This window comes from Trachinotus anak, unplaced genomic scaffold (assembly GCF_046630095.1).
Source record: "Trachinotus anak isolate AG129_WGS33_773 ecotype Australia unplaced genomic scaffold, CSIRO_AGI_Tana_v1 ptg000028l, whole genome shotgun sequence".
Classification (NCBI taxonomy): Eukaryota; Metazoa; Chordata; class Actinopteri; order Carangiformes; family Carangidae; genus Trachinotus; species Trachinotus anak.
In genome coordinates this window covers 1,957,003-1,977,578 of record NW_027273879.1, presented here as the reverse complement: position 1 = coordinate 1,977,578, position 20,576 = coordinate 1,957,003, and the positions used below count along the sequence as shown (strand labels likewise).

Here is a 20,576-nt window from a genome sequence, read left to right as displayed (position 1 = left end):
ACATATAATGTTTATTCTGATGATTTGAACAGCTAGGAGACAGCACCCCGTGTATTTCGTGACAAAGTCAAATTCACCAGTAAACGGAAGCTCTCGCTCCATGATCTGGGTCAAAAATGAGAGCTGTTGTGGCCTGGCTCCTGAGTCCTGGCTGCGGTCCTTGTGCCCATGAAAAAGAGCCTTTACAGAGCGCCTTCTTTTAAAATGCAGGGGGGTGGTGGGGGTGGAGGTGGGGCTTGAATATACATAAGAGGCTAAGACAGTCCGCCAGTCCAATTTGGCACAACATCACCAGACAATTTGCTGTTGCCTAACCTATACGAGGAAGCTGATTGGGTCTCTGCGTTCATTTAGACCCTCTTTATCCTCTCCTGGGGCTTGAAAGAAAATAATCCTCTTGGATCGGCCCTCTTTTGGAAGAGAAACGCCGCGTTAGTGATGAGCACAGGCAGGTTACTCCGAATTGAGGCTTTATCCTGGATGTCGGATGTGGACAACGTGACCGGGGGCCAGTCCCGGGATTTGGTCCTGCAGCCTGCCTGGGACTACCTCCACCAGAACCACCACGACCTCCTGAGGAGCCCTCTCTTCCCCGTGGTCCTGTCTGTCTCCACCTACTTCGTCCTGGTTGGTCTTTACACCGTGCTGGACCTGCTGGCTCCCACCTGGCCCTGCATCAACCGCTACAGGCTCCATCCCGACAAACCGGTCACCTGGCCTAACATCTGGACCACCCTGGGTGTCACCATCTACAATCACCTGCTTTATATCTTCCCTGCTGCAGTTGCCCAGTGGCTATGGAGGCCACCCACCCCGCTGCCCCGTGAAGCACCCACTCTCTGGAGCTTCTTCCTGGGCATCCTGGGCTGCATGGTGGTCTTTGACTTCCAGTATTACCTGTGGCACCTGCTGCACCACCGAGTTCCCTGGTTGTACCGCACCTTCCACGCCGTGCACCACCAGTACAACCAGCCCTTCAGCCTGGTCACCCAGTACCTGTCTGGCTGGGAGCTGTTCAGCGTGGGATTCTGGGCCACAGTTGACCCCATCCTGCTCCAGTGCCACTGCCTCACCACGTGGGGCTTCATGGTCTTCAACGTCTACGTTTCCACGGAGGACCACTGCGGCTACGACTTCCCATGGGCCATGCATAACCTGGTGCCCTTTGGCCTCTGGGGCGGTACGCCCAAGCATGATGCTCACCACCAGCGGCCCGGCACTAACTTTGCCCCATTCTTTTCCCACTGGGACTGGCTGGGGGGCACCCACACTGTGCCAGCTCCCTCCGGCCACACTGCCACGGGAGAGCCAGACGAGATGAAAGGGAGAAAAGACTAAAGAGCTTGAATTAATCTCCCATTGACTGTGTCTCTCTTTTACTCAGTCTGCCTCTTTTGTACCTGCTCTCATCTTGTTTTTCTCTCTCCTCTCCTGCAGGCTGGTTCCTCTCTTTCCTCTCTCTCTGTCTTTCTTTCTTCTTTCTAGTATTAAATTGACTCATCTTATTTTGAAGTCGTCCACTGCTCTCTAACAGAACATGGATATTTTCCACAGTTTAGGAGCTGATTATCACTCTAACATTTCTTTCTGGTAAGTTGATGAGGAGAATTATCTTAAATGTTTGATTGGCATAGATTATCCTGCACTGTTGTATTTTGTACATGTATCTCTTATTCAGAGATTTTCCATGTATCTTAAAGTATTGTTATTTTGTCTGCATGTTATTCTCAGGTCTGTTTCAGTACATGTGTAACATGTTATGAGCTACTTTGAAAAATAAAGAACATAAAACCATTTATTTGAGATCTGTTCTGTTAAACTCCACCAAGTAGCTCTGATTGAGAATCAGCCGATGGTCGATGGTGTGATCTGTCAGAGCGATTACACACACGTTAGCACGTACATGCTCCCTCTCTCCCTCCTCAGCACCGACCCTCTCACTCACACGCATGAATAGGCGTCTTTTAGCTGCACCCCAGTATGATGCGTGGGCGCAATACTAATCTATCATCCTCCCTTTGAGACAAAAAATGCTCTTACTGGAAGAGTTCTTCATGAAACTCAAACAAAAGGAGAATATCTTTGTGATGCAAAGTCTGTGATGCAAAATATTCAATAAGAATTGAATATTTTAAGGATGTCTGTGCGTTCACAGCAGCAGGTCTTTGAATTACTTTACTGTTTTGGAACAGTAGAGATTACTCTGCAAATCAACAGGGTTTCCCCATTGATTTCACTTTTTTAAAGGTCCCATCCAGTCTAAAGGTAGATGTCCATGTGTTTCTTGATTATAAAGCAAGTCTAGGTTCTATATTAATACTGTGAAAGTATCGAAGCCTGAGTCCACAGAGAAATGCACACAGCCTGTATTCAGAAACTGAGCCTTAAAACCAGCCGTCAGAACTTCTGGAACTTTGTGATGTCACAACAAAGCAGTCACCTCCCTCAGCCCGGCCCACCAGGACTCAGAGCCTCTGAGCCTCTCTTCTGATTGGCTGACTGACCTGTTGTTACTAGAGCTCCAGAGAGAAGCCTGAGAGAGGAGATGTAAAACTACACTGAGATGGTTTTTGGTTCTTAAAACCACAAATTTATCTTCTGATGGAGATCAACACTTCACATGAAACACAGGAGAAGAGTAAAATATGGAACCTTTAAAAAATGAAAATATAAAATGTTGGCTGTATGGAGTCAGAATTTCCTCATTCAAATAAAGCTCTAATTACAAAATTGAGCACTTTACCTCCACAGAAATATAAGACAAAACTTAAAACTTTAACAGATAAACCAGCAGAGGTCACTTTTCCTCCCAACACAGTTCAGACAAGCGAGGCCACAAACACGTCAATCACAAAAAAAAAAAAAGAAAATAAAGAAAAAAAATATTTTTACAGACTAAACAGATTAAACTCTAGGAAAAAAAAGACACACAGTCTTCCCATTGTACAGTATCTAATTATATCACACAGGAAACACAGTGAGTCACAGCACTGTAGTGGGGCTCCAGGTCAGGACTGTCTCTGGCTCCTCCCTCCTCGCTGTTATTCACCAGGTGTCGATACCTTCAGTCAGATCTGTTACAACATGTTCCTGGCTCACAAACTGACCGTGACAAGGTGCTTATTTTAGAAACACTGCGTTCACCTGCCTGAGGCTCAACTGCCTTTGTGTCTAAATATGTGATTCAACATGATTAAATTATTGTAGTCCTGGAAGTTCGAATTAAATAAACAAACTTTATTCCCACGTCTGGTGATGCGTGTGTGAAATTTCACCATTAGTGAGCATTTTTTTCTGATTGTGAAAAGACTAATTTCTACAGACTGTGTGCAGTGAGGCTTGTACAACTGTGGTTTGTTCTGCAACCTACCAGCACGCTATGGATGAAATCTATACACTTGTGCATATGCATCGGTCTTGTGGTCACAGGATTGTTGCAATTTACGAGTAAATTCAGAACATACCATAAATGTTGCATCACAGAAATGTGCAATACAAACCACCACATGTGTACATGTGTGCAACTGCAGGAGTAAGTGCACAGGAACAGAAGCCCTGTAAAATTCATCTAAGTCTTTTTACACTTTGATTTATGTACAAAATAAACAAACATAACGTTAAGTTTTATGAAGGGAGATATAGAGGTGATAGTGGTTGTTACCTCTGGATAGGGCCAGGCTAGCTGTTCACCCTGTTTCCAGTGTTTGTGCTAAGCTAAGCTAAGTGGCTTCAGGTGGTTGTTTCATATTGAACATACAGACATGAGTGTGGTATCAGTCTTCTTATTCAATTCTAACTGGGAAATAAGCTTAATGCCCTAAATTCTGAGTTGTTCCTTAAAGTTATAATATGAACCCTTTCCACATTAAAATGTATAAAAATGACTAGACCTGTTATATATATATATATATATATATATATATATATATATATATATTTTTTTTTTTTTTGGGTTATGTTCTTACATTATCCATCAATTCTCAAACCTATAGAAATACATGATTTTAATCATGTTAATAGTCCGTTTCATTTGGTTGCCTGTCGATGTGTCAGTCTAGTTGTTCTTTGCCAGAAACAAAAAAAAACTGACTTTTATTCAAGCCACATTTTTAAGATATACTTTTTTACTTTTCGTTTTTGCTTTATATTTTAACTGGATGAAGGATTTTAGTTTTTGGATCTTAAGTTATCAGATAAAAAAGTCTGTGAATCAATGATTTCTAACGTCAAACTAGTTTATTCTTTGATTCTACTGTTTTTAATCCCCTGGTCTGTTTGTTCTGGAGAGGAGGAGATTCTGTGGATAATTATAGCGCCCAGTAAAAACCTCTGTGGTGGTGAGGACAACAACTCCCATGATCCCACACTATTTCATGATGTCACTGAATGCCTTTTTTTAAATTTTATTTTATTGTTTAAATTGCGGGATTATTTGAAGTCTTAGTAACATTGAAACTACACATTGCATTGAGCTCTTTACCGTGCTGCTACTCTCAATGTGTCTGTACAGGTGAAGTCATCGCAGCCCATAGTAATGGAGGACTGTCTATTCTTGTCATACCAGTGCTGCCTTTCATGGCCGTCATAGCAAAGCCGAACAACAAAATGTGTAATGAGTAACCCGCCTTTTGTTCTTACGTAATCGTTCATGGTCATAAACTGTGTTACAGTCATGATGTGCCCAAACCCAGCAGATGATTTCCCAACTTTTACAAAGCACAACCAAGGTTGACTTGTATAAATATAACTTCACAAGTTTCAAATTCCCTTCTCTTTTTTCATAAAATGTTTAATTCTTGAGTCCGTATGAGGCCTGTTCTATATCTTCTCATGTTATTCACGAACATTTGTGTTTGTCCCGGTCACACGGTGTAACTCAGGAATGTTTGAAAGGAGCTGTGTAAATGTAACAGGGCCAGGGAGTGGCTCCGTCCCCTCCATCTGAAAACAAGGTATTCTACTCAGAGTGCTGACAAAAGGAAAGATGACACTCCACAACAATCATTTACCTCTTTACACAGCCCACAGCCCTGCCACAACCAGTCATTAAACAGGAAGCCATCACCATTCACAGCCTGTGTGTGTTTCTGTGTGTGTGTACCTGGGGGATGGTGGCGACGGTTTGGGTGGGGTTGCTGCTTCAAACACATCAGTTCACATACTCCTTATCTAGAGATAAAAGACCAGGACCATTCAGTTGATTTGACAATACCCCTTTGTTGACACTATATTGTCTTTTAGAAGAGAATCAGTCATAATAAGCAGCAGATTTTAACTGAAAATAAAGAACGTGACTACAACACAGATTACATGAACTACAAGTTTAACACTGAAACCAGTTTGAGGACTATATGTTGAGGTCGTTGTCTCAACCTGCCTGATCCCGCTCTGAAACATTCCTTAAGCCCCTCCACTCTCACCCTCGGTCCCGTCTGACTCTTCCTTCACGAAACACAATCATTAACAACCAAGTGAACATTAACATGTGTTCAAACACAAAAACTAAAGAAACTGGTCTGACACTGAAATCCACCACAACACATTCCACGAATTCCTAACATTTCCACAAAGCACAGACAGTGAAGCGTGACAATGAGTCAGGTCTCCGTCTCTCTCCAGCTGCATGATATCAGCCAGTGACTCACACAGCACAGGCTTCAATCTGTTGCACAAACCTATAAAAGGAATTACACCGAAACTGCATCCTGGTGTTTTATCATTTATTTTAAAAAAACTATATAACAATACAAACATTTTCTTCAAGGGTTTTAAAATGACAAATTAAAACCTGCTGCAGGAATGTGTTGAATAGGCAAGAAAAAGAAAAACACAGGAGTGAATATGAAGTACAGCTTTTCATTCGCTGATTTGACTAAAGATACACTGACATGACACTTAACAGAAGTTAAATTGAGTCATAAGGCTTGATACTATTGCTTCAATCCTCTGCACACATCAGGTTAATGTGGCTCTTTTATTACAGATATCATTGGCTTTAAATCCAGTAAACTATTCAGTCAAAACCATATTTGCCTGTGCAGCCAAGAGGATGCTTAACAGGCATTCTCTTAATTTATATATACATATATAAAAAAAATAATTAAAAAAAAGAAAATATGTATTAATGTTTCACATTTCAGCACCAAAGCTCATACCAGCACAACCACCTTCACATTTAAAGTTCATCTTTGGTTATATGATAAATCTGAGGTCACCTGGTTTCAATTAGGGGCCTTGTGTCCACTATTACTGGCCTATCTCCAGCGTCCCAGTGCCACACAGCCTGTATGATGCTGTGTTATCAGTACACTCCAGTGCAAACACAAGCACGATGCGGGATCTCTTTCCTGGCTCTGGCTAACAGGTACTGCTCTGTGTGTTCCCAGTGTCCGACACGTATGACTTGCTCTTCCTGGAGTATTTCATGGAGCTGAATGAAACTCTCATCCTCTCCACAGTCCGGCTGCTCCTGCACAGCAAAGTGTTCTTCACGTGGTTCCTGAAGTCCTCCGACACAAAGTAGTAGATGAACGGGTCCAGGCAGCTGTTGAGACTGGCGAGGCACAGCGTGGTGATGTAGAAGCCGTACCCGTTGTTTATCACGCCGTCCTTCAGCAGAGAGTAATGCACCACCAGCATGATGTTGCTGGGGACGAAGCACAAGAGGAACGTCACCAGGACGGTCACGATCAGCATCACAGCCTTCTGCCGGTTCTTTGCCGCCGTGCTTTCCTCCATGCTGTTCCCCAGAGCCCGGAGCAGCAGAATATAGGCCACAATGATGACAACACAAGGGACGAGGAACACGACCATACCCATGAAGATGAAGTAGTAGTACGGGAGCTGGATGGAGGGGAATGGGTTTTGGAGGTCGTGTATGATGTTGACATCGTGGCAGGTGGTAATGTTGGGGTCTTTGAGCTTGGCGGTGTGGTCATACAGGTACAGAGGGGTGGTGGTGAGCCAGATGAAAGCCCAGATGGCGACACAGACCCCTACAGCCACTTTGTTGTTCTTCCTCTGCTGGGACAGAGGGTGAGCCACCACCCAGTACCTCTGCACGCTGAGGCAGGTGATGAACAGGACGGAGCAGTACATGTTCCCGTAGAAGAAGCCCACCAGGACTTTGCACAGCGGTTCTCCATAGGTCCAGTCGTTGCCGTTTAAGTGGTAGGCGATTTTCAGGGGTATCCAGATGACAAAAAGCAGGTCGGCCAGAGCCAGGTTGGCCATGTAGATCGATGACGGGTGCTTCTTCTTGGTCCTGAAGAGGAAGACCCAGACGGCCATGCCGTTGGCAGGAAGCCCCACCGCAAGCACGATGATGTAGACGATTGGGAGGAAGACTGTGGTCAGACCACTCTTCAGCGTGTCTGATGTGGTGGGGTCCACGACAACTTGTTCTGAGTTTTCAGGGTCCACAACCCCGATGAACCCCCGTCCTTTAGGCCCATCTTAAAAATTACAAAATAAAATATTTTAAGTCATTTTTGTTCAGACAGAAGAAATTAAGTTGGACAGTTTTCTGAATTATTATATATTAATTACTGATAGACACATCTATGATGGAAATAATCATTAGCTGAAGCATTGATACAATAGTTGAATGAGCTTCTTCGCCTACATTTCCCGACATTCCTGTCTGTTTGGTTGTTGACCACGACCCAAGGTTAAAACACCTCCGTCAAAAGTTCGCTGCAATTCTATTTACGATTTTAAACATTTAGCTTTAAACACTGAAATATAAGCAGTTAATAGTTGTATATTGATAAATTCCCCTCAGACAGAGTGAACTGTGTCACATGAGGTCGGTATATAAACGACTGAAGCCTTCACCGTGATAAACACAGAGGAACTTCCGGGCTTACCTGTGGCGTTTGTGGCCGAAAGGCAGCATAAAACGAACAGAAGCGTGAATAATCGAGTTGAATCCATCTCTGTGTGCGTCTCTGCTTCACCTCTCCGCTCTGACACACACACACACACACCCCGACAACTTAAATGTCTCTCACCCCTCCACCCGAGCAGGACACGCCCCGAGACTACCTGTCTGCCTGCATGCCTACGTCACGGCCGAGCCCCGCCCACCTGTTCTTCTCTGTGGCGGTTTCACAAATAGAAACGCTCCAAATAAATAAATAAATAAAGCTCGACACGTTTTAATATATTGACTAATAAACATTTTAAAATCAATATAACAGCTTCCACATCTTTATTTGATTCTGCTGCAGTTTATAAAAACAGCTTCTCTGACAAAGAGGAAGTGTTTTTAAAAACTGGGTCAATAGAAAAAAGAAGTTGAAGCTGTTTATATCTGTGGTTTATTTTCTGCTGGCTTCTTCATTATACTGGTGACCTCTGATGTGATGCTGTCGTGGGCTGGAGTTGAACGTTGTGTTTTGTGTGAATCTATACTGATAAACCTTCGTTTATTTTGGTGTGAAATTGTTATCTCATAAGAAACTGGTGAAAAATGCCCCTCACTTTTTCCACAAAGGCCAAAGTGACCTCTTCAGATTTGTCTGACCAACAGACCTAAACCCAAATAGTTTCAGTTTATTATGATGTAAGACAAAGAAAAGCAGCAAACTCTCCCATCTGAGAAGCTGAAACTGTAAAATTATTGGTGTTTTTGAAAAATGATTGAAACAATCAACAAAACGTATCATTGTAGATTAATCAAAGCTGACGGAGCCTCTGGTGTGTACTAACCAGACACTGGTCTTTGTCTCTTGTTGATATGACTACAGTTCTGCGAGGAACACGCCCTGTTTGGCTTTTTTAAGGTTGTGTGCTCCCTCGCTCTGCTCTTATCATGTCAGATGATCAATTAAATCTAAGACACAAACAACTGAGCTGTGGTTGAAACTCTGAGGCAGGAACAGACAGCTGCAGGAATCTAAAGATTTTAAAATTAGCTTTTCTCAGATTATTAGAGCGTAAATCATTAAAAAAAAACAGGTTAATTTCATAAGATGTGTTTTACTACTGTGCACAGAGCTCTGAACCTGTTCTGTCAAGCCTCACATTAGAGGCACAGTTAATATGTTGAAAAACATGTTTCTTACCATTTTGTCTTGGGGAGATTGCTACACGAGTCATGATTTTAGTGCCAATTGTAATTTTTACATTTCATTTTTACTGAAAAAAAAAAAAAGATGTGATTTTTGCTGAGGTCTGTGTGCAACAGGCATGTTCCCTTATGTCTGGAAAACATGAATATCTTTATCGAAAAAACTGTATTTCCTTCAATTTGGATATTGCCATATTGAAAATATTTTGATGAATTTTTCAGCCCTACTTTCTCTGTAAAGTTTGGTATATTCCACCTAAACGCAGGGATACTGATTTAGTCCTAAAGGCATGATTGAATTAAATTTTCCTGTTAAGACCAAAACTCTTCAGTGCTCTAATCTCATTTCAGTAAAAAGAAATAGATTTTTTTGTTTCATAAAAGTAATGACATCAGTTCAGGAGATATTCCTGCTATTGTACAGAAAAAGACGCATTTCAGACATATTACCAAGAATTTAGACGTATTAATTTCCACTGTCTGCACAAATAATTTACTGTTTATCTATTATTTAGGATCTAATGATGTTACACTCAGATCATAAGAGAAAGTTTGGAAAACCAACACAAACCCTGACAGTAAAGGTTAAATATTAAAAGTGTTTTGAAAATAAGGAACACCCAGCGTGACCTTTCAAACCGCAGAGATAATGTCACTGAACCAAACAGTGTCACAGGAGAAATACACCAGTCACTTTTATTGGCAAACTGCAAAATGTAGACATACACATAAAAATAATTACTTTAAAAACATATACAACATATATACACATGTAAAGCTTCTATCATACAACATGCACATTTTGCCCATTTGGGGTCTCAGAGTTCATCTCAATAAAACAACAACATGGACTAAAAGATTAGACACAATAAAAAATCAACAAAGGCAAATGTTTATATCCCAATGTAATAAAATAAAACTGCATCAAACAAAGTGTTAAAAAAAAAAAAAAGTTGTAATATTAATGATAAAAAATAAAATTCATTTACACAATTGAAAAAGCCGCACAAAGCTTCTCAGAGGTCATCACCACCGATGGCTCTGTTAAAGAAATCCACCTTATTTCAGTTTAACGTTCAGGGGTGAGCTCAGCACTCGGAGCTCTGCGTGTTCCCTGAATCAGACGTGTACACGTTGCTCTTCTTGGAGTGTTTGAGGGCGCTGAAGGAGACCCTCATCCTCTCCACCGTCCTCTCGCTCCTGCAGAGCAGCGTGTTCTTCACGTGCTCCCTGAAATCCTCGGAGATGAAGTAGTACACGAAGGGGTCGATGCAGCTGTTGAGACTCGCCAAGCACAGGGTGGTGATGTAGAACCCGTACATGTTGTTGGCAGCCCCGTCCAACAGGAGGATGTAGTGCACCAGCAGCATGATGTTACTGGGGGCGAAGCACACCAGGAACATCACCAGCACGGTGACGATCAACACCACGGCCTTCCGTCGCTTCTTGGCGATGGTGGGATCCGCCATGCTGTTCCTGAGAGACTTGAGCATGAGGACGTAGGATATGATGCACACGACGGTGGGAACCACAAATCCCAGCGTTCCCATTGTCAGGAAGTAGCCCGCAGCGATTTTCTTCTGGCTGGGCTTGGTGACGTCATGACAGGTGAGGATGTTGAGGTTTCTCACGCGGACCTCTTGATCGTACAGGTAGAGAGGGATGGTGAGAAGCCAGACCACCACCCAGATGGTGACGGAGACCAACACAGCCACACAGCTGCTGTACTGCTGCCGGGACAGCGGATGCACCACAGCCCAGTAACGCTGGACGCTAATACAGGCGATGAAGGCGATGGAGCAGTACATGTTGCCGTAGAAAAACGCCACCAGCACTTTGCACAACCCCCCTCCATAGATCCAGTTGTTGCCGTTGAAGTGGTACGCGATTTTCAAGGGGACCCAGACGACGAAGAGCAGGTCAGCCAGGGCCAGGTTGGCCATGTAGATTGATGATGGGTGCTTGGTCTTGGTCCTGAAGAGGAACACCCAGATGGCCATGGCGTTGGTAGGCAGCGCCACAACAAATACGATGATGTAGATGATTGGGAGGAAGACGGTTGTGAGTCGGCTGGTCAGGATTTCTTGGGCGTGGGGCTTGACCAACACCCCATGTTTGGTCTCTGTACCAGAGAGGCCTCTGTCGTCTGCGAAGGCACAGTATGAAAACATATGGAAAGCAGAAGTTAAACTGGTTTGAGCGACATGCAGGAACAGACCAACACCTGAAAATCAAAGCATGACTCAGTTCCTCTCAACTGTGAGTATTTTGACATCGAGGCCTCTACGCTTCAGTCACCTGTGTTAGCCTACAGTGATCCACTTGAATATTTCCTGTCATCAAACTTCCCCTGACTTTATAAACCAGTTTATAAAGGCGACCAGGACCGAAACACCAAACAAACAGAGCCTGTATTCGATGTATGTGGTTCAGTACAGCCTGTTCTGGATCCTAATTCTACCTGAGCTACATGTTTAAAACAGCAACAGTGGTGGAAAAGAGGAGGAGGACCCTTTACCTTTCTCCAGCAGGCAGGTCTGCGCACAGCACAGCAGCAGCAGCAGCAGCCGGAGCCATCGCGTCCCGGAGGCCATGGCTGGGAGCAGGAAGAAGGTCTGCGGGCGCGGTCCAGCCCGGCTCCTCTCAGGCGCGGGTCTCACCTGCTCTCAAAGCGGCTGCTTTGCACACCTGCGTGATGTCACCCGGTCAGGTGACGCTGACACACCTATCAGGAGGTGTCCTCCTTCCTCTGGCTTCCGGAACAGACGTTTCCTCTTTATGTGCACTGGCTGGCGGGAAGGAGCGGGACTCAGAGGCCGGTTATCAGCGATATCTGTCCATCAATATCAGATCCAATCTGATCATATCTCACACTTGTGGGTTATCAGCCGATAAATAATAACCACTGGGGTTTTATTTAAAGCTGGAGGCAGTTTGATGACGTTTCCCGTAAAGAAAGACATGACATAGGGTGATGTTGCCATATATGTCATTTTATTATTATTATTATTATTATGGAAATATAAAGATATAGGTTTCGTACATATAAAATACGTATAGTAAAATTTGCATATGTGCATATATTAATTTTTTAAGTGGTTTAACATACTGCGACCATATATGTTAAGGGTGTCTATCTAATTTATATATACCCATAACAACATACACGAAAAATTATATATGCTTATATATTGTATATTGTATTATGATATTATTATTATTATATTATAGCAACATATAATAAAAGGGTGTGGGATGTGAGATTTATGTAACATGTCTACAATATAAGCATACATACATAAACATACATATTTGCATGGGATAGACAAATATGTCAATATAGGAAACTGTTCACATTTCTAATAGGTTTATTTATAATTTTTCATATATTTTTTTCATATTTAATTTTTTACACACACACATATTATTTGCATATGGGATGGGATTGCTCTCCTATTGTGATTATTTTCTTATTTTAGACAAAATGTCCAGATGATCCACTCAAACTTCCTGTAAACTGTGAACATGTTTGCCTCATAATGACAAATTTTAAAGGCAAAACATTTAGCCCACAAAGCACAGCATCAAAGTGATCAAAAGGGCTTTTCCTTATGATTGGGTTTTTGGTTTTTGGAGTAGTCTATCTGATGTAACCAGCTCATTCCGGTCATACGGAAGCCGTATACTGGTTTTGAGAAACCTGGATATAAATGTAGAAACACTAACTTTAGATCTTATGAAGAATGCAGAACAGTGGCTACTGGACACCAACACATGTGAAACTATGCACAAGTGTGAATGTGTATTTAAATATTAGTTAGTATGAAATATTAGTTTGGTTACTGCTTGGTTCTACTGATAGAGTAGATGTGTCTTCCCTCACAGCTTTTGTACAGTATAAGCTACTGTACATAAACTGTCTAAGATGGCAAAGAGTCTTTCATTAACATATGTTGTTTACTGGTCAAGATAAACTAGTTTAAAAGCTTGATCTTAACCAGCAGAAACTGTAAGTCCAACGTCTACATTCATGCCTTGTCTTTTCTCGAATAAACACATAAAATACCTAAAAACAACATTCTGTTATGTGTAAAAAATACTAAGGAGATACATCATGTTTTAACAGGGGCTGTGCATGAACGAATATTTTCCTTATGTTTGGCAGAAAGTCACTCACAGCTTTATATTATTGAAAATCAAAGATCTTTGGGTTCTGGACTGTTGGTTGGAAGAAGCGAGACATTTAGAGATTTTTTTTTGACATTTCATAAATCAAGTGATTAACTTGATTGAGAAAATAACTGGCTGAGTAATCCACCAATGAAAATGATTGTTAGTAGCAGCCCTGCAGGAACTGCAGAATAAATCTGTGACCCTTCAGTGGTTCCTCAACACACAGTGTGTGGGAGGTGAATCAGTATTTCCCGTGACTTTTACATTAATAATAATGCAGCGCTACCTGCTGGAGGAGAAAAGAGCCTCGACAGTGGTGTAAGGTGACCGTTTTAATAGGATCCACATTCAGTACTGCAGATCTCACACCAGTAGGGGGCAGCATGAAATCATGTGCACCACCTACAGTGTGTTCACTCATGACTGAGTCACAATGAGAGTCAAACATTTATCTGGACACAAAAAGAGGTAAAGAACTTTTTTTTTAACTCTTTTTTGTAATTTTTTTAAGTATAAAGTAAAACATGAAACAAGTGCTAAAAAATAAACTTTTCATAAAATGTATACAGAAAAATATACAAAAAAACATTAAATGTGATGTGTTATAAACTCATAAGCTCTAACACATGCAGTACAAAAATAAAAGCATTTCATAGTGTCCAATGTTCAGCTTCAGGAAAAGACATTCTTATCTCATCTCAACTTCCTTCCTTCTAATCATGAAAGAAAAATACACAGTGGGCTAAAACCCTACAGATTAGCTTTGTGTTGTTTTTGCTGTTGCTGGAATTTTGTAATAAAAATGTCTACTGTTTCAAAAGCTTTAAAATCGCAGGTAAGAGTCAGTTAAGTTTTGCAGTCATATCTGCTCAGCGCAGCAGCATCAGACCAGTAGTTTCTTGTACTGGCTGTTGAGGTTTGCTTGGAAAGAGTCCACTTTGGTAATGGGGGTGTGTAATTTGGAGGTTTCTGTACGGCTGGATTTCAGAATCCCTCTGGTGCTGGATCTGTATGAATCTGATGATGTCTGACTGAAGCCACTGCCCCCTGAGGTCTTCTGACACCTCAGCGTGCTGGATAGTTGTCTCTGGCATTGGGATGATCCAAAGTAGTAGACCATGGGATCCAGGAGGCAGTTCAGACTTCCCAAACACATAAACACGAGATAGGCTGCGTAGGAGCCGTCAGGGCTCTCTTGGCTAATCGCGACGCCTTCGTTAAACTGCAGGTAGTGTGCGAGCAAAAGACAGTTTGTGGGCATGAAACACAGCACAAATATCAGCAGCACTGTCACAGCCATCACCACCGCTCTTGTTCTTCTGCGTGAGCGTCCGATAACCCCGGGCGGGACCCGGCTCAGGGACCAGATCACCCTGGTGTAGGACACCACAGTGATCAGCAGAGGCAGGAAGAAGAAGAAGCAGCACAGGGTGATGAAGTAGATCTTAAGGTGCCTTATCTGCTTGTGTACAGACTGGACATCGTGGCAGGTGGTGATGTTCAACTGACTGAGGTGAACGGTCTGGTCTGAGAGGACGAGGGGCAGGGTCCCAACGAAGGATAGTATCCACATGGCTGCACAGGCAATGATTGAGTTCCGAGGCCTCCTCCAAGACAGGGAGTCGATAGGGTAGACTACAGCGAGGAGACGGTCCAAACTGATGCAAGCTATGAGCAGAACAGAGCAATACATGTTCCAGTAAAAGGCTGCAGTGACCACACGGCACATGAAAGGCCCAAACATCCAGTTGTTGCCACCAAAGTGGTAGGAGATCTTGAAGGGCAGCAGCACGGCGAAGAGCAGGTCGGCACAGGCCAGATTCAACATGTAGATCGCTGCCGGCTTCTTGGGCCGGATCCCCAGAGAGAAGGCCGCCACCGCGCAGATGTTGATGGGCACGCTAATGAGGCAGACCAGTGTGTAGAAGGACGGTATGAGGACGGTGGACATGGAGCCTGTGAGAAACAGCCGCGTCTCTTCTGAGATCCCAATCCTGTGGGTGTTGGTTTTATTATGCACCCTTTTTCCTATGCCACTTGCAGAGTGATTCAATCCAGTAACATTATCCTCTTGATCAAAATACTCTATTGGTTCATCTGTGACTGTCAGGTAAAAAAAGGAAAAAGTCCGTCCGTAGGAGTCTGGATAGAGAAAAAAAAAAGATCATTAAAGATATCAGAGTGAAAAACTCAAGTGTTTTTATTCATGTCATGATTTATATTATAGAGCTGAAATGATTGGTTGATTACTTGATCACCTGATCAACAGAAAAGTAATAGGCAGCTATTTTGATTTTGAATCAATCGATTGATTAAAGGTCCCATATTGTGTAAACTGAGATTGTCTTTTGATTATAAAGCAGGTCCAGGTTCTATATTAATACTGTGAAAGTATCAAAGCCTCAGTCCACAGAGAAATGCACACAGATTCAGACTTTTTTGCCAAAATTTACTGGTTCTGGTTTCTTTGTATTCTTAGAATTTGTCTTCTATTAAAATGAACTGAATATCTAATCTGAATATCAGACAAATTAAGAAACTTGAACACGTCAGCTTGAGCCATGACAAACATGACAGCCAGTTTTTAGCCAAATAATTGATCATTTAAATAATTGTTATGTGGAGCCATGAATCAGTTAGCGGTGTCAGAAATGTGAAAAACTACTGACTTCTTTGATAATCAATCAATGGTTTCAGTCACTTTTTAAGCAAAAACTTTTTAAAAATCTGGATTTTTTTCCTTTACATTTCATAGACTAAAGGATTGATCGAAATTGATATCTGCAAACCAAGGGATAATGAAAACTTTACAACTATTTGATTATTCACTCCCAAAACGAGGCACATGATCAGATGACTTGCTTTCAGTTAACAATCATAGAAACAATCGTAGAAAACCAAGAAAAATAACAAATCATCACTTTGAGAAGCTGGAATCAGGAACATTTGGGTTGAGCGACTGAAACGATTTATGACCAAGTAAATCAGTATTTTATATCTAATAATTAAAAAACAGTAAATTATGTCACAGCTTTATTTTATACCACAACTTACTAATGTACAATGTTACATATTTGTTGTCAGATAACTATTAAAAAGGCTTTTTAACGGTGCTGTGTGAAATAAGCATCAATGTTCTTTTAAATTAGAATAACTGAAGTCTTCTTACTGTTGCTGGCTGAAGCACATGCGCACAACACAACCACCAGCAAAGTTTGTGGAAACACTGAAAACATTTTGCTGAAAAATAAAGTAGCTCAGTAAAAAGAGGAAGGAGTTAAATATCCGCGCTGGGCTCCGTGCGTCCCGGTCCTCTCCCGGCCTCGGTCTGCTGTGGACCAGGGACCGGACACTCAGTCTGAAAGTGTGTTGTCTCCGCCCTGAAGTCCACAAACAGCCAATCAGCAGCCAGCTCTGCGCACAGACACAAATTCCTGTCGCCTGATGTCACCTGTCTCACAGCAGCAGCAGCCAGATCCAGTGAAACAGTCAACACGTCACTGAACAGATAGAATAAAGAAGATTAAAAAGTGATGTTTCCCTTTGATATGTTTGAAACAAACGGAGTTGCAGACAATAAAATTAGATAGATAGATAGATAGATAGATAGATAGATAGATAGATAGATAGATAGATAGATAGATAGATAGATAGACAGATAGATAGATAGATAGATTTACTTTATTGATCCCAAACTGGGAAATTCTTGTTACAGTAGCAAGTAATCAGGCAGAACATACTGTACAACATAAAATAGAAGGCAAAAATATATACAATAATAAACTATACAAGATATAAATATGAAAAACCAGGGTTGTAAACAATACTGTGCATAGAGTTGGAGTTAATGATTAAAATTTTATTAGTAAGCCCATGAAGAGAAGCCAACACTGGAGTAGAAGTTAGGCTGAGGTATCTATCTACAGAATTAGATACAGATTAGAAGAAATATAAATAATATCGTTGTGAAGACCACAACAGCACAGATTCACTTATTTTAATATATCTGACCTTGGAAATCTTTCTTATTTGGAAAGAGGATGATCGCACAATTTTCTTCATATGAATTATTTTGTATTTAAACTCAGGTTGTGTTTAATTCATTTATTGTATCCAGGGATTTGAAGTTATATAAGAGTGCATATAAGGCTCTGGGACTCACAGCACTTCCTTTTCATAAATACACTGTCGGTGTTGTTTCTGAATCCGAGTTGAAACGGACTGTGAACATTCTTGTGCTATTTTGTTTAACTTTGGGATGAAAACTTTCCACCCACACATTTTTCAGGGGAGATACAGTTTGTGTCACATAAATACACCGTTTGTCTATTTCTAACATGACGCAATATCCCCAGAGATGCTTGAGTGCTTCCTCTGTTTGTAGAAGTCAAATACAAGAGCATATCAGATGGACAATGAGATGTGCCAGAACCATTAAAGGAGCCTGTTAGAACAGATTAGCAGTCATGTTTATGGTCTGTGTTTATTTGCTCACATAAACTAGCTGTTCAGACCCTAATTATTTCAGGAGATCACGTGACATTTATTTTCTGTTTTGCAGGGCAGAGATCATGATAACACAAGCTGAAGTCATGGGAGTGTTTGCCTTCATGTGTCTGGGTCGGGACGTCTGAACCTGTAAAGCACTGACAAGAGAAAAGAAAAAGAAAAAGAAAAACAAAAGAACGGTGGGGAAGAGAAAGTGTTTTTCTTAGAAAGAAAGAGAAATGCGCCCATTATTTCCTCTTTGTGAGATTCTGTGAGAGTTTCTGACCTAGAGGAAGGGAGATAATGGGGCCAGGATGGGGTGGGGGGCGGTTTGACTCATTCATCTTGAGCTTTATATCCACTGGGACTCAATGTCTGAGTTCACAGACAGACTAACCCCACTTCCTCACAAATACATTTGTCAGAATGACCTGTTCAAACCAGTTTGAATCTGAAACATAAGATCCTTTAATGCTTACAGGTCCTGTGCTGCTTTCTTAAAGGAATAATTTGACATTTTGGGAAATATATATAATCACTTTGTTGCTAAGAGTTAGATGACACGACTGATGTCGCTCTCATACCGTTGTGTCAAAGATGAAGCTGGAGGCAGGAGCTGATTAGTTTACCTTAGCATGAAGCCTGGAAGCAGAGGAAGCAGCGACCCTGGCTCCGTCCACAGGAAACAAAACCCAACTATACAACTGAACACGTCATACTCTTCCCGTTGTCACCATGAGGTTGTCAGACAATCAGGGGAAACTGAGGCTGTGGTGCTGCTCAGTGTTACTGTTTGTCAGTTAAACTCCAACAACAACAGAGTTATCAGTGGGCACGTGAGTTGTGTTTTTTGCTGCAGAGGGTGGTGACGTTAGCTTGCTAATGCTAACGTTATTATCAGCTCTGTGTGGGAAGCAAAAACTGAGGCTATGGTTTCATACTTTGTGCAATGGCTGCAAGGACAAAGGTCCTCATCCCATCTCGTCCCCACAGGAGTGCCCCAAGGACCGGTACTGGGGCCCCCTCTTTTATACACCACATCCCTGGATCCAACTACGCACTCACATGGATCAATTCTACGCAGACGACACCCAAAAACACCTGTCGAGGGAAATATCCGGTACTTTGGTAAATGAGCCACCATGTTCACCAGCTTGTTAATAACTTCACCTGTCAGGTGTGTGGTGCTGGGCAGGAAGTGCACAGGAGGTTTATCAGAGCTTTTCCAGTGAGAGTGAATGACCTGAGGGAAACTGCAGAGTGATAATTATCTGTTAGTTCATCACCATGAGCGACTCACTCACGTACAAGTGGTCATGTGACTTCCTGTTGACATAAAAACACTAATTATAGCTGCTTTAGATTTTGTCCTGAGAGGACGTGCAGCTGGACATAGCATCTGCTGAGGTCATGTTGCTCTTGCAGCCTGCTGGGCCTGCCTGGGCGTTCCTCAACTAACATGAGCCCACTCTGCTCATAAAAGGAGGCAGGATACAGACTGTGGGAGTCTAGGTCCACGGTGAAGTTACTGGCACAGTTCCAGGCCTCTGTTTCGCAAGTTTAATCCCTGTTGTTTTCTGTATCCACTTTAGCACATTTTATCGTTCATCGTCCCGTCAGGACCGGCCTTGAGAACAGGAGCAGACAAAAACACGGAGGTGGACCTTGATAATATCACAGGGGAATTTATTCTGTGTTCTCACTTGGAATTGCCCCGTGTAGATAGTGTCTCAGTTGGGCCACAGGACGTCTGGTTGGCAAAACTCACTGATCAGTCACATAACATCTGTTAGGCTTTATTTTAATTCATTCTTTAGCAGAAATTAAGACAGTCAGAGGGAGAGAGAGAGAGAGAGAGAGAGAGAGAGCCTGACCAGCCTACCACACAGTCTCAGCTTTTACCATCTATTGTGATTCAGATATGACTGTGAAAACCAGCAGCCAGACGTAGGATGCATCAGTGTGTGTATAAAACAGATAAAGACAATACTGAAAGAGGAACTTCATGTATTTTGGTCCATCAGACAGAAGAAACCTACAAAAATAACTTCAGAGCTTCTGAAGCGGAACAAGATCTATGACCAGGACTTGAAGCAAACTGTAGACGAAGCTCTTCTTTATTTGATGACAGTTTGCTGACAAACTGCAGCCTTGACTGGCAATTCTGGCACTTTTTCTTCAACAGGACCAAATTTCACCTCTGATGAACCTACGTTTTAAATCTGGAGCGCAGTCAGAGAGCTTCCAGAGTGCAAAGAGAGGTTAATACAACAGTGCAGAAAACCCGTAGTCAAAGATGCTAAGTGGAGTTAAGCAAACATGCAAACACACAACCATGTAAAAACACTCCACCACAAGTACAGACGAATTATCAGCAACACTCAATCTCGACGCAGTGCCTCTGTGGTTGTGTGTTATCAGATTAAACAAGTTTCGTTGTATGGAACAGATAGCAGAGAAAGTCCAGGAGCGACCTGTGATTTTCGACTGTATAAACAGAAATTGAGTCCATCAAAGTGGTTAAAATTTTACTTAATTTCACTTAAGGACATCTCCTCTACTGTATGGACAGCAGAGGCGGTCAAAGTGTTGTTGTGTTGCAGGAATCTACCTCAATATTTTCAGCAAACAATCTCGACCTGCTGTTAGCAATAAAATCTGCAGAGGTTATGCTTTCTGAAAAAGGGAGGAGGAGGAGGAGGAGGAGGTCACTGTGGTGGAAAGTGAAAGATTGAGATCTGGTGGATTCTGACCCGATGAGCTGGTGTTTTCTGCTGGTTCACTGGAAGTAGCATCTGTAAGATGAACGTGAATCCTTGAGCAAATCAGTCGTTTATCTGAC

The 20,576-nt window shown here is 42.2% G+C and overlaps 4 protein-coding genes across 4 annotated transcripts; 1 reads left to right on the top strand and 3 right to left on the bottom strand.

Annotated features, from left to right (window-relative positions):
• Positions 1 to 298: 298 nt before the first annotated feature.
• ch25hl2 (cholesterol 25-hydroxylase like 2) lies at positions 299 to 1,794 on the top strand. Its single transcript, XM_071466382.1, has one exon. It carries the CDS (start codon positions 439 to 441, stop codon positions 1,336 to 1,338), a length of 900 nt encoding a protein of 299 aa, XP_071322483.1. The 5' UTR covers positions 299 to 438; the 3' UTR covers positions 1,339 to 1,794.
• Positions 1,795 to 5,706: 3,912 nt separating this feature from the next.
• LOC139611371 (proteinase-activated receptor 2-like) lies at positions 5,707 to 8,028 on the bottom strand. Its single transcript, XM_071466019.1, has 2 exons — positions 7,869 to 8,028; positions 5,707 to 7,454 (listed from the first exon to the last, which is right to left on the bottom strand). Exons 1-2 carry the CDS (start codon positions 7,933 to 7,935, stop codon positions 6,358 to 6,360), a joined length of 1,164 nt encoding a protein of 387 aa, XP_071322120.1. The 5' UTR covers positions 7,936 to 8,028; the 3' UTR covers positions 5,707 to 6,357.
• A 1,715-nt stretch (positions 8,029 to 9,743) lies between these two features.
• f2rl1.1 (coagulation factor II (thrombin) receptor-like 1, tandem duplicate 1) lies at positions 9,744 to 11,779 on the bottom strand. Its single transcript, XM_071466020.1, has 2 exons — positions 11,592 to 11,779; positions 9,744 to 11,219 (listed from the first exon to the last, which is right to left on the bottom strand). Exons 1-2 carry the CDS (start codon positions 11,665 to 11,667, stop codon positions 10,162 to 10,164), a joined length of 1,134 nt encoding a protein of 377 aa, XP_071322121.1. The 5' UTR covers positions 11,668 to 11,779; the 3' UTR covers positions 9,744 to 10,161.
• Positions 11,780 to 13,565: 1,786 nt separating this feature from the next.
• Positions 13,566 to 16,589, bottom strand: LOC139611370 (proteinase-activated receptor 1-like). Its single transcript, XM_071466015.1, has 2 exons — positions 16,416 to 16,589; positions 13,566 to 15,388 (listed from the first exon to the last, which is right to left on the bottom strand). Exons 1-2 carry the CDS (start codon positions 16,480 to 16,482, stop codon positions 14,130 to 14,132), a joined length of 1,326 nt encoding a protein of 441 aa, XP_071322116.1. The 5' UTR covers positions 16,483 to 16,589; the 3' UTR covers positions 13,566 to 14,129.
• Between the last annotated feature and the right edge of the window lie 3,987 nt (positions 16,590 to 20,576).

Excerpts from the sequence above, each read along its gene's own strand:
- LOC139611370 (XM_071466015.1), bottom strand. The coding sequence starts at position 16,482 with ATGTTTTCAGTGTTTCCACAAACTTTGCTGGTGGTTGTGTTGTGCGCA. Across the intron at positions 15,389-16,415 it reads ATGTGCTTCAGCCAGCAACA|ACTCCTACGGACGGACTTTT; the intron begins GTAAGAAGACTT and ends TTCTCTATCCAG.
- ch25hl2 (XM_071466382.1), top strand. The coding sequence starts at position 439 with ATGAGCACAGGCAGGTTACTCCGAATTGAGGCTTTATCCTGGATGTCG.
- LOC139611371 (XM_071466019.1), bottom strand. The coding sequence starts at position 7,935 with ATGGATTCAACTCGATTATTCACGCTTCTGTTCGTTTTATGCTGCCTT. Across the intron at positions 7,455-7,868 it reads TTCGGCCACAAACGCCACAG|ATGGGCCTAAAGGACGGGGG; the intron begins GTAAGCCCGGAA and ends GTAATTTTTAAG.
- f2rl1.1 (XM_071466020.1), bottom strand. The coding sequence starts at position 11,667 with ATGGCCTCCGGGACGCGATGGCTCCGGCTGCTGCTGCTGCTGCTGTGC. Across the intron at positions 11,220-11,591 it reads GACCTGCCTGCTGGAGAAAG|ACGACAGAGGCCTCTCTGGT; the intron begins GTAAAGGGTCCT and ends GTGCCTTCGCAG.